Source organism: Ovis canadensis, chromosome 2 (assembly GCF_042477335.2).
Source record: "Ovis canadensis isolate MfBH-ARS-UI-01 breed Bighorn chromosome 2, ARS-UI_OviCan_v2, whole genome shotgun sequence".
Taxonomy (NCBI): Eukaryota; Metazoa; Chordata; class Mammalia; order Artiodactyla; family Bovidae; genus Ovis; species Ovis canadensis.
The window spans coordinates 37,318,314-37,331,573 of NC_091246.1; the positions used below are offsets into that span (position 1 = coordinate 37,318,314).

At 46.0% G+C, this 13,260-nt stretch overlaps 1 protein-coding gene across 3 annotated transcripts in view; it reads left to right on the forward strand.

Annotated features, from left to right (window-relative positions):
- KIF24 (kinesin family member 24) overlaps positions 1–13,260 on the forward strand; it is a 70,340-nt gene that overhangs the window by 54,003 nt on the left and 3,077 nt on the right. For all 3 annotated transcript variants that reach the window (XM_069575867.1, XM_069575869.1, XM_069575868.1), the window contains 3 exons: positions 6,279–6,350; positions 8,131–8,240; positions 10,037–12,277. In XM_069575867.1, the coding sequence (XP_069431968.1) occupies positions 6,279–6,350; positions 8,131–8,240; positions 10,037–12,277 (2,423 nt within the window). The remainder of the gene's footprint in view (positions 1–6,278; positions 6,351–8,130; positions 8,241–10,036; positions 12,278–13,260) is intronic.

A 13,260-nucleotide genomic window follows, 5' to 3' on the forward strand; every position in this document is an offset into this window, starting at 1 on the left:
TTCCGCCAGAACTTAAATCAGCCATTTCTTCAACAAGCCTTGGTTTTAGAGGGAAATGGTAGTTAGGGAGCATTTAGGAGTGCTAGTGGTGCTTATCACCACTGGGCTAGTTCTTACTTCTAGGTCTTTTTGATGGACAGAGAAGGGAAAAGTGTATCATGGATTCATACTAATAAATTAATTAATATTTCTCTCCCTTTTCTCTTATGCTAAAATTCTTAGTTCCTAACAACATTAATATAATTTATTTGCTCTACCTCAATATGTATGTATACCAAAATAATGGTATATTACTTTTAATATGGTTACTGAATTTAGATTAAGATTTCTTTACAGTTGTCCTTTTTACCCTTATGTTGTATCCCTCTTGGGATGTACAGTCATAATATTATATTGCAAAGTCTCTCTAAATAATTCTGTGTGTTTAAGCTCACCAATTTTGTGTTCAGTTAAAGAAAAATTATAAAGTAAGCCACATTCAGAGAAGGCTAGTGTTCATCTCGGTCCCCTCACTCCTGTCATTCCCCTCCCCTTAGGTAACCAGTTTCTACCAACATGTTTGTTTGTACTCACCCCTTTCTCATGGGAAAAAAGAAAAGGCTAGCATACTGTTAACACTGCTCTGCAGTTTGCTTTTTTCACTTAACAGTATCCTGGAGCTCATTCATGACTGTTAGAGACCCCCATTCCTTTTTAGTACTGCCCTGTTTCCATCCACGTCAAGTCTTTTTGATTAGAACTGAAATCTCCTACTAGACACATCACTCTCAGGTCTCATGAGGGGTAAATTGAGAGGCTGAGAGAGGTGAGAGAGTCAGCATCTTTTTTTTTTTTTTAATTTAAGAACTTTGAAAAATTTTAGATTTTAAAAAAGCTTCAAAAATAAACATGTAGCATTCCTTCACCTAGCCTTCCCAGTGTTAACATTTTATGTAACTATAGCAACTTAAATCAGGAAATGAACATTAAAACAATTCTGTTAGCTGTCTGTAGACCTTGTTTGAATTTCATCAACAGTCCCACTCGTGTCCTTTTTTGGTTCTAGGATTCTGTGCTACCTTTAGCTGCCTTGGCTCTGTAGTCTCCTCAGTTTTGTCAATCTTGACCTTAACACCTTTGAAAAATGCTGGCCAGTTATTTTGCAGACTGTGTCTGAATTTGGGTTTGTGTAATGTTTTCTCATTATTAGGTTGAGATAATGAATTTTTAGCGAGAATAGTGCAGAAGTGATACCCTTCTCAGTATATTGTAGCAGCCAATATCATTACTGGTAATGTTAAACTTGATCACTGAGTTAAGGTGGTTTCTGCTAGGTTTCCCCTTTGTGAAGTTATGATTATTCCCTTTGTAATAAGTACCTTATGGACAGATACTTTTAAACTATGCTTATTTACATCATAATTTTGCTAATTTAATGTCCATTGATGGTTCTTACCTGTAACAATTATTACTGTGGTGTTCACATGATGAGGTTTTTCTGTGTCCATCATTCTACATTGGAGATCCCCTTGTGGCTCAGTGGTAAAGAATCTGCATGCCAGTGCAGGAGACGCAGGTTCGATCCCTGGGTCGGGAAGAGCCCTTGGAGAAGGAAATGGCTACCCACTCCAGTGTTCTTACCTGGAGAATCCCATGGACAGATGAGCCTGGCAGGCTACAGTCCATGGGGTTGCAAAAGAGTCAGACACGACTTCATGACTGAGCACACAGTCTACATTAATTAGTTGGATTTCTACTGCAAGAAAGAGCTGTTTTTTTTCTCTTTCCTTATTTACTTACTTACAACAGTAAATGGTCTGAGCCACAGTCAGCTCCCAGTCTTGTTTTTGCTGACTGTATAGAGCTTCTCCATCTTTGGCTCCAAAGAATATAATCTATCTGATTTCGGTGTTGACCATCTGGTGATGTCCCTGTGTAGAGTCCTCTCTTGTGTTGTTGGAAGAGGGTGTTTGCTATGACCAGTGCGTTCTCTTGGCAAAACTCTATTAGCCTTTGCCCTGCTTCATTCTGTACTCCAAGGCCAAATTTGCCTGTTACTCCAGGTGTTTCTTGATTTCCTACTTTGGCCTTCCAGTCCTCTATAATGAAAAGGACATCTTTTTTGGGTGTTATTTCTAAACGGTCTTGTAGGTCTTCATAGAGCCGTTCAATTTCACCTTCTTTAGCATTACTGTTGGGGCATAGGCTTGGATTACCATGATATTGAATGGTTTGCCTTGGAAACGAACAGAGATCATTCTGTCGTTTTTGAGATTGCATCTAAGTACTGCATTTCACACTCTTGTTTATCATGATGGCTACTCCATTTCTTCTAAGGGATTGCTGCCCACAGTAGTAGATATAATGGTCGTCTGAGTTAAATTCACCCATTCTAGTCCATTTTAGTTCGCTGATTCCTAGAATGTCAACGTTCACTCTAGCCATCTCCTGTTTGACCACTTCCAATTTTCCTTGATTCATGGACCTGACATTCCAGGTTCCTATGCAATATTGCTCTTTACAGCATCGGACCTTGCTTCTATCACCAGTCACACATCCACACCTGGGTATTGTTTTTGCTTTGGCTCCATCCCCTCATTCTTTCTGGAGTTATTTCTCCACTGATCTCCAGTAGCATATTGGGCACCAACCAACCCGGGGAGCTCCTCTTTCAGTATCCTATCATTTTGCATTATCATACTGTTCATGGGGTTCTCAAGGCAAGAATACTGAAGTGGTTTGCCATTCCCTTCTCCAGTGGACCACATTCTCTCAGACCTCTCCACCATGACCCACCCATCCTGGGTGTCCCCACACAGCATGGCTTAGTTTCATTGAGTTAGACAAGGCTGTGGTCCGTGTGATCAGATTGGCTAGTTTTCTGTGATTATGGTTTCAGTGTGTCTGCCGTCTGATGCCCTCTTGCAACACCTGCCGTCTTACTTGGGTTTCTCTTATCTTGGACGTGGGGTATCTCTTCACGGCTGCTCCAGCAAAGTGCAGCCGCTGCTCCTTACCTTGGACAAGGGGTATCTCCTCAATTGCACTCATCTCACACATTAGTAAAGTAATGCTCAAACTTCTCCAAGCCAGGTTTTAGCAATACATGAGCCGTGAACTTCCAGATGTTCAAGCTGGTTTTAGAAAAGGCAGAGGAACCAGAGATCATATTGCCAACACGTGCTGGGTCATCAAAAAAGCAAAAGAATTCCAGAAAAACATCTATTTCTGCTTTATTGACTAGGCCAAAGCCTTTGACTGTGTGGATCACAATACACTGTGGAAAATTCTGAAAGAGATGGGAATACCAGACCACCTGACCTTCCTCTTGAGAAACCTATATGCAAGTCAGGAAGCAACAGTTAGAACTGGACATGGAACAACAGACTGGTTCCAAACAGGAAAAGGAGTACATCAAGGCTGTATATTGTCACCCTGCTTATTTAACTTATACGCAGAGTACATCATGAGAAACAATGGGCTGGAAGAAGCACAAGCTGGAATCAAGCTTGCTGGGAGAAATATCAATAACCTCAGATATGCAGATGACACCTCCCTCATGGCAGAAAGTGAAGAGGAACTAAAAGGCCTCTTGATGAAAGTGAAAGAGGAGAGTGAAAAAATCGGCTTAAAGCTCAACATTCAGAAAACGAAGATTATGGCATCCAGTCCCATCACTTCATGGGAAAGAGATGGGGAAACAGTGGAAACAGTGTCAGACTTTATTTTGGGGGGCTCCAAAATCACTGCAGATGGTGATTGCAGCCATGAAATTAAAAGACACTTACTCCTTGGAAGAAAAGTTATGACCAACCTAGATAGCATATTAAAAAGCAGAGACACTACTTTGCCAACAAAGGTCCATCTAGTCAAGGCTATGGTTTTTCCAGTAGTCATGTATGGATGTGAGAGTTGGACTGTGAAGAAAGCTGAGCACTGAAGAATTGATGCTTTTAAACTGTGGTGTTGGAGAAGACTCTTGAGAGTCCCTTGGACTGCAAGGAGATCCAACCAGTCAATTCTAAAGGAGATCAGCCCTGGGTGTTCATTGGAAGGACTGGTGCTAAAGCTGAAACTCCAATACTTTGTCCACCTCATGCGAAGAGTTGACTCATTGGAAAGACCCTGATGCTGGGAGGGATTGGGGGCAGGAGGAGAAGGGGGTGACAGAGGAAGAGATGGCTGGATGGCATCACCGACTCGATGGACATGAGTTTGAGTGAACTCCGGGAGCTGGTGATGGACAGGGAGGCCTGGCGTGCTGCAATTCATGTGGTCACAAAGAGTCGGACACGACTGAGTGACTGAACTGAACAGTAAATGGGTATTTCTTTCATTTGCTAAATTAGAATCCATTTCTATCATTACTTATTTTCTTGCTCACATTTTCCCAAATGGCTATTGGGAGTTCTTTCTGGGGTTCTGTCCATAAGTTCTTTCAGGTTGGTTTTGTATCTTTTTGACATGCTCATCAATTTTTTAGCATCTTCTTGCCTTTTAGCACTACAAGGTGTTACACACTCTTCCTTGCCCTTGCCCTGAAATCAATCATTTCTCCAAGGAGCTAATACACTTTTGAATACATACTACATACTAGTGAGTTTAATCTTCACAACAGATTCTCTTATTCCCACTTTATAGATCAGGATTCTGAAGCTCAAGTAAATTTGCCAAAGGTCTAAAGCCTTTAGCTGGAAGTCTTTAATTATTATGTTTAAATTTATGGTCCAGGAATTAACTAGGAAACCTAAGAGGTACCTGTTGAGAGGGCTTCCCAGGTGGCGCTAGAATCTGCCTGCCAATGCAGGAGTTACAGGTTGGATCCCTGGATCGGAAAGATCCCCTGGAGGAGGGCATGGCAACCCACCCCAGTATTCTTGCCTGGAAAATCCCATGGGCAGAGGAGCCTGGAGGGCTATAGTCCATAGCGTTGCAAAGAGTCGGACATGACTAAAGCATGGCACCTGTGGAGTATCCTTTGGGGCTTGACTGTCTTATCTCACATGGGAGACAACATGTAAAGGAGCCTGGAAACAAGCCTTAAAGAATAGGATCAAAATCTTGTGCTTTGTGAGGCGTACAAAGATGCCCCTTTTTTCTTTCCTGGATATGTCCCTTGCTTTTCCCTTAGAGCTTGGTAAAGTCTACTTTCCATTCTGATTCAGCAAGGCTAAAGGGACCCAAGGGCTCACAGAGATTGATGGCCACACTTGGATTTGAATATGTAAGGGGCAGGTGCAACTCAGGGGCCAGGTTTGGTTACCTGTTCATCCCTTCTATAGAATCTTCCCAGTGGGGATATTGGACTGACTTGTAATAAGAGTGGAAATTCCTTTATACCATCTTATAACCTTGCAGCTTCTTGGATAGAGAAGGGTTAGCTGTGGACATCTATGGCTGCTGCCAAGAATAGTCACAGGAGACTCTCAAGGCTAATTACCTTTTCTTGGTGAACTCCCAGCACTGGCACTTCCAAGGGATCCCTTCCATTCTCTTCCCTCCCTTTCTTCTCATTTACTGTCGCTTACCCTAGATGCATGACTCAGAAATAGAAGGTGTCTCCTCCCTGGTCTTGTCCCCTCAACCCCTGCTCTTTCTGATGGGAGTGTTGCCCTTGGAAATGTATATATTCAGATTTTTGCTGGCACTAGTGATGTCCAGTGAGCACTTCTTTGAGAGGCTCTGCCCGGGAGCAAGTGACATACCCTTCTTTGCCTTTGGGCCACCATCCCTACTTTTTTTAATGAGGGTATAGACCTGGGTGATTTTCCAGTTCCTTCCCAGCTCTCCCTCTAGGATTTCTCCTGTTCCATTCAGACAACTTGTATCTGAATCTGCACTTGAAGCTGTACCTGCCGGTGTGCATGTGTGAGCAGGGAGGCGGGGTCGTGGCATGAGTATTTTCTCTATTTAAGTGCATCTTGTAGTTAGGAAGAGTGAGGAGAGAAAGGGAGCCGGCAAGCCAGAACTGCCACCACATAAGCTGGACTCTGGGACCAATGGGAGGGTCCCTGGGTTTGTCAATTCTTCGCTATCAGCTCTAATCCTAGGTTCACAGCCTTTAAGTTGAGAGGGGGCCGGGGGCAGGATACTTAACCAGGCATAGCTAGCATAGAATGATGTTTTCCAGTCTACCTTGATTGTTCTTGTTGAGCAAGAAACTACCAGGGCATTTTGACTTCCTTTTGGAGGAAGGTTGCATGAGTGTGGTTTATTAAAAAAAAAAAAAAAAAAATCTGATCTGTTAGTCTCACTTTGCATGTGATATTTGATGTGCTTGTTATTCTCCCACTTTGCAGCTGAAGGAATGTATCCGTGCATTGGATCAGGAACACACCCACACTCCTTTCAGGCAAAGCAAATTAACTCAGGTAAAGTTAAATATGAGCTTTGAGTTCTGGTTCACTCGTGTGTTCCTTCTTCCATTCATTGAATCATTCAGGAGAGTTTCCACTGCCAGCAAGGCATAATGTGGCGGAGGGAGAGGGAGGAGGGGAGGAGTCACCTTCCGTCTAGGAGCTCTGTCTTGAAGAAGAAAGGGCATCCTCAGGCAGGGATCCCTGCAGTACACAGCAGCCAGGAAGCAGTGGTCACTGTCCAGCAGCTTTCCATTTATTTCTAACAAAAAGAAATCTTGTTGATTTAGTGGTATCTCTGAGCCTTTGAAGGGGATGGTAATGTAGCTGTCTTGGTACTCTCTTAGTTGAAGACTTAGATAGACCAGTGTTTCAAGACAAAAAATAATGGCAGCATTTAAAAAGAATGAGATGGATTTTTTTTTTTTTTTTTTTGAGATGGATTTTTGACATGTCCTTCCAGGAAAGCTGACCAAGATCTATAGTTTAAAAAATATGAAATGAGGAAAAAAAAACTACACAGAAAAATTATGCATCTCTGTCAGCTGATTATTCTGAGTAGTAGGACCATAGCTTTTTTTTTTTTTTTTTTTCCATTTTTCTGTCACGAAAACGTGCTTTGATAGGAAGCACCAAGGAGAGTGGACCATGGAGGGATCAGCCTCGGTACAAATAGCTGTGAAGACAGTTACAGGGACCCCTGGTTCCCTTTTGCACCAAGACTGCACAGTAGAGCAGACTGGGTAGGAGGCAGTCTAGGTGAGGCTCTCTGGGTTCTGGGAGCAGTTTTCACTCTGTGCAGCTAGACCAACAGCTTCACGGGAACTGGGGCAGAGTCCATGATAACGTAGCTCTGACTTACTAGAATCAGTCATCTATGGGTTAGATGGTTTCTTCTCAAACATGACTACAACTGGGGACTCAGGAAACCCTTCTTTTGGATGGTTAGTCCTGATTCTGACATTGGCTTTGTTATTTTTCAAAACATGTCCTCCACCCCCAGAAATTGTGTTCCTATTTAATTAAATCAGTAATTTCACACATAAATCCACCTACAGAAACATACGCCTTTTTCACGCAAACATAAGTTTTAGATCTCTCCAGGTACCTAAGTACGTATATCCATAATTCGTTTTTATGGTTGTATGGAGTTCATAATTTTTTAGTGTTACTTGTTTATAGACTTAGAGATTTTCCAAATTTTACTATTATAATAGTGTAATGAATATCCTGTGTATACTTTTTTTTAAAAAAATCAGTTGAGCAATTGTCTGTTAGGATAAAGTCTTTGAAGTGTGATTGCCAAACCAAAAATAGGAACATTTTCTTACCAGGTTTTTACCATATTACCAAACTGCCCTCCCAAAGGCATGTACCAGTTCACACTGCATAGTACATGGGCAGCAGACCCTCACCAGAGCAGGTTCCTGTGAGTCTTTCTTAATCTTATAGCCCCCCAAATTTTATTTTTTTAATTTAATTTATTTATTACTTGACTGCACTGGATCTTAGTTGAGGTAACGAACTCTGAGTTGCAGCATGTGGGATCCAGTTGACCACCAGGGAAGTCCCCACAAATTTTAATTTTGTAAAATGGTTTCTCTGCATTTCTTTGATTAGTGGTGCAGTGAGTACCTGTTTTGTTTGTTTATTGATCATTTTTGTTTCTTCTTTTGTGAATTGCCTTTTTGTAGAAGGTGGTAGATATGAGTATGGCCCAGTGTCCTGAACACAGTAAGTAGTCAATATGCCCTTTGTTAGTTGATTTCACTGACCTGCCTTCTGTTTCGAATAGGTGCTGAAGGACTCTTTCATTGGCAATGCCAAAACCTGCATGATCGCCAACATCTCACCAAGCCATGTGGCCACTGAACACACTCTGAATACTTTGCGCTATGCTGACCGGTGAGTCGCCCTCAGGTGTCAGAGTTGGGGGGGGGTGTGTGTGAAAAATGCGCACACAAGGATCCGACCTTGAGCTCCCCAAACCTGTTCTTACTGCCAGGGGAATGTGCAACTGGCCATGTGAAGAATGTGTTTTGGTAGGCCCTGTCATTTTACCAGTGTGAATGTGACAAGAGGAAGGTGACATGTTCCCTTGTTCAGGAGACAACTCCATCAGTGGCTCTTAAATAGCTAACCGGAGATGAAATATTTCTCCAGGGTGGAAGGCTTCATGAGGTTTTCTTCCTGCCAGCCTCAGCCCTAACTGTTAGGGATAGAGTGCCTATTATTTGTCAAAGCAGAAGTACTCAGAGCTATGTAGGTCCAGAAGAGATTGTTTTATGGAAGGAGAAACTGAGGCCCAGAAAAGAGCAGGAACCTTAAAAGGGCTCACTGGGCGTTGGTGGCAGAACCAGTGCCTCTGACTGCCAGACCAAGGCTCCAGTGACTTTGGCATCTGCCAGGGTCCCTCCCAATCTTACCCAGGTCAGGTGTCTCCTACTCGTTTGACAGTGCTCTCGTTACCATCCTTTCCTCTGGCTGCTTTGCTGCCTGGTCCTACCATACAACACCTCCTCTCAGTCTCTCAGAAGCTGTCTCCAGAGTTAACAGACTATTTGAGGGGAACCTGGTTTTCCTGGTTTTCTTAAAATTGCTGTTGAAGAATCTTTTGTATCTGTGGCATTTTATGAAACTCACTGGGAAGGAAAGATAAGCTATCATTTAAGTTCCATGAGAACAGGAACCTTATCTTTTTCTCCACTGTCTCTGTCCTGCCTAGACAGTACTTGGTACCTAGTAGATGTGTTATTAATATTAATGAATGAAAGGAGGAGCTCCCCCTGGGCGTCAGGGCTTGAGTGATGTTCTCTGTGTACTTTATCTCAGTTCAATAGGAGAGACCATTTACACAGTGGCTACTAGAATGGACTCTAGAGTGAAACTATCTGGGCCAGTACCCTGCCTTTGCCACTAGCTAGCTGAGTGATCTTGGCAAGTCTGCAAGTTCTCTGGACACATTAAGTTCCCTTAATGTGAACACGGATAATGATAACACCTACCTAATGTAACAGTTACATGGATTCAGTGAGGTGACATGTGTGAAGGGCTTAGGGCCACACCTGGCACAGAGTGAACACTCATATATGTTAACTTCAACAACGATAGTAATATTATAGGCATATGCTCAGTCGTGTCTGACTCTTTGTGGTCCCTGGACTACACAAGTTCCTATCCATGGAATTTCCCAGACAAGAATACAGGTATACTGCGGAAATACTGCAACTTTGGTTCAGACCACTGTGATAAATCGCACTGAAGTCTCAGATTGGTTTCCCAGTACATGTAAAACTTATATTTACACTATACTATGGAGTTTATCATGTGTGCAGTAGCATTATGTTTTTAAAAAACATGTACCTACCTTAATTTAAAAATAATCTTGTTGGAAAAGTGGCACTGATAGACTTGCTCATGCAGAGTTGCTATGAACCTTCAGTTGGTTAAAAAAAAACTCTCCTGATCATGGAATATTGGATGCATGCTAATATCCTCAGAGAAGACACCGATCTTTGTTCAAGTAAAGTGACGTATTTCATGTTGAAATAGAATATCCTCTTTATTCTTTCCTTTATTCTCTCCCAGATGAAAAAATAATTCCCAGTTCTTGTAATACTTTTCTTTGGTTTTTGTTTTCTCTGAAAGCTATAGGAATGGAATCCCAGGAATGTACATTAACATAAAATGGTCATTTACAGGGTCAAAGAACTAAAGAAAGGCATTAAATGTTGTACGCCAGCTAACAGTCGAAATCGAACATCTGGAAACTCTAACTCTTCTCCAAAACGAATTCAGAGCTCTCCTGTGGCCCTGCCAGGGGACAAATGTTCTCCCAAAAAAGTCAAGCTGGGGCTTCAGCAGCCGCTCACAGTGCCATCTGGCTCCATGAGAGGGAAGGCCCATCCTCTGGCTAGTCACCCAGCCAATATCCCTTTTGCTTCTATACCTAAGGTTCCTGGCAAAGAGGGTGGCTCTCGAGGGAGTCCTCCCCGAGAGTGGGTCATTCAGACTAGCTCTAGCAAAGGAACCGTGCTGTCTGGACATGTAGCCATAAAAAGGGCAGAAGAATCAGCTGCATTATGCTCTGAGAAAAACCCAATTGGCAACAAAACCTCCCTAGGCTGGGGAAGCAGGGCGCCAGGCCCAGGAGGGGACCTGGCCCATGGTAAGCCACCCTCCCGGTGCAAGAAAGTGCAGACTGTGCAGCCTGTGCAGAAGCAGCTTGTGTCTCGAGGCGAGCTCTCCTTTGGCAGTGCCCAGCGCTTAGCGGAGTACGGTCAGGGCAGCAAGGAGGGCGCGCCAAGCTGGCCTGCCTCTGAAGCCTGGACCAACATCCCTGCGCAGCAGGCGGCGAGGGAGGAGCATTTGCGCTTTTACCACCAGCAGTTCCAGCAGCCACCTCTCCTCCAGCAGAAGTTACAGTACCAACCCCTGGAAAGGTTTTTATGCCGGTCCCGGCCCCCAGAAGGGCAGCTCCAGAGTGACATCCCTCCTCCCTTCCACCCTCATCGTGCTGAGAGTCATGATGGAGCCCAAGTCCCTCAAGCCGAGGACCCTGATGACAGCGACTTCAGTGAAGATTCTTTTTCACATGTCTCCTGTCAGAGGACCACAAAGCAGGGAGAGAGCCCGGAGAACAGCGAAGGCTCGTTCTTCCTTCATCAGAGGGAGCAAGGTCCTGAGGAGCAGGTGGCTGAAAGGCAGCAGAGTCTGTTTCTCAGCCCAGATGGTGACAAGGAGGGTGTAACTAGAAGCTGGGTGTACTCCAGGGACCCCGCAGGCCACAGAAGGATAACACTCAATCACAGCCGCAGCCCAGGTCAGGTGCCCTTGGACTGGAGCGGAGAGGAGGACTCAGGCTCCTCAGGGCCTCCTCCCAGAGAAGACCTGGCAGGGAAGCCTTACTGCTCACAGGTGGACTCTGTGTATGATCGGGAAGGAGGTGGCGGCCCTGCTTTTGACCTCAGACAGGAAGCCTTCAGAAGTGAGGTTCCTGGGCAGGCCGAGGGCAGCTTGCCATCCCTGGAGGAAGATGGTTTCACTTGCTCACTATCCCACATCGCAGTTCCTGGATCCCCAGACCAGAGAGACACAGTGAGCACACCCCTGAGAGAAGTCAGTGAAGACAGCCCAATTCTGGAGACCAGACCAAGGAAAAACAGTAACCCTTTCCAAGGAGAAGACTCTAATGGTGAATTAGGCACGTGCTCTGAGTATGCTTCCGGACTGATGGCTCCGCTCACCATGTCCCTCCTGGAGAGCCTGGATGATGGGGGGGCTCCTTCCTGGGAGCAGCCGGCCCAGGATGGAACTGCGCATGGTCTCATGGCAGTGGACACAGAGGGGCCAGCAGTGAGCCGTGCAGTGTCATCGGGTGATCCAGAGGCGGTCCTGCCAACATCTTCGGCAACCGAGCACCTGTGGCTCTCCTCATCTCCCCCCGACGACAAGCCTGGGGGCAGTCTTCCAGCTCTGTCCCCATCACCCATCCGTCAGCGCCCACCTGACGAGCTGCCCAGCGGAGAGGCTGAGCCGGGGGAGGCCTGCCAGAGCAGAGGGACCGCACTTTTCTCCCGGGGGCACCGTTATGCCAATGCTGAGACAGAGCTGGACAGCTCCCAGGGTTTCCTGGGAAAGCCCTTCCTCACCTTACATCCTGGAGGACCTCACGCTGGGCCTACACTCACCCCCAGAGCAGGAAATAGTGATGTGGCTGACCAGCCTGGGGCCCAGGAGAGAAAGCAGCTCACTGGGCCCAGCTGGCTGGAACTGGGTTTCTCCACAGACCCCATCACACTGTCTTGCTACAATGAGGACATTGCATGGCTCAAACATAGGCCAATCCCAAGGTCCTTAGCAAGGCCAGGCTCTCCGCTGGTGGCCAGCTGCTCTCCCAAGATCGCTGGGACACTCCGTCAGCCTGCCCTGGGACATGCACAGTAAGTTGGACTCTCCCTACCTAGGCTTGGGCCCTTTGGCATCCCTACTCCCATGCCAGCTTATTGTCTGTTCTGGGAATAACTATGGTTGGCTCAGAGACAGGCTTTGTCCACCTTTTCAAGGGAGCCTGCCTAGATGCATCTGACATGAGCAGTAGGAGTAAAATGTATTGGAGCAGGCCTGCCAGGATGGGTGGGCCCTCAGCCTGGGAAAGCTAGATGTGAGGGAGAGAAGGGAGGATCTGATCCCGTGACCAAGCCTGAGACCCGAAGTGAGACCAGAATCCTCTTCATTCTGGTGGGTATGTATTCTTGGAAGTGCTGTCCCAGGACACAGAAGCAGCAGACTATGCCCCCAGAGCCCCAGCATTCTAGGCACCTTCCAGGATGGCAAAGTAGGAAACGGGCTGCTGACTGTGCTGCTTTCCTCAGAGGAGGCTGGATGGTACAGCAGAATAAGACAGCCTTAGAGGATGTGAAAGGAGCGGGGCTCGAGGGCTAGAGGCGCAGGACGGCAGGGTGGCAACAGATGCTTCTCTGTGAGGCCGCAGCCCTCCACTCTGGCTCGATTCCCAGGGCCAGCTGTCTGCCTGCTCACTGGGGCTTGGCCTGGGCCTTGGGCAAAGAGAAGGGCATGCAGGGATGTCCAGGGCAGGAGCCCACCTATAGCCAGGGGACAATCATGCTGTTGTGTGGTCTCTACCCATAAGGGGGTCTGACAGAAGGCAGATCCTCCAGCTTCTAGCCCAGACCCCTTTGCTGTGGTCCCTGAACTCCCCACAGAGAGGAGAAATGCCCGCAGGCTAGGTGGCAGGCTCTACCTTGTGCCACGTGCGGGCTGCAGTGGCATAGCCTTTAGCTTCTGTGCAAGGAAGCTGTGAGCAGCTCCAGCGGAGCAGCAGCATCCAGCCCTGTCTTTCAGTGAACCCGGGAGGCCCTGGGGGGCGGCTCCCAAAGCCACTGTCTCTTCCCAGTACCTCATG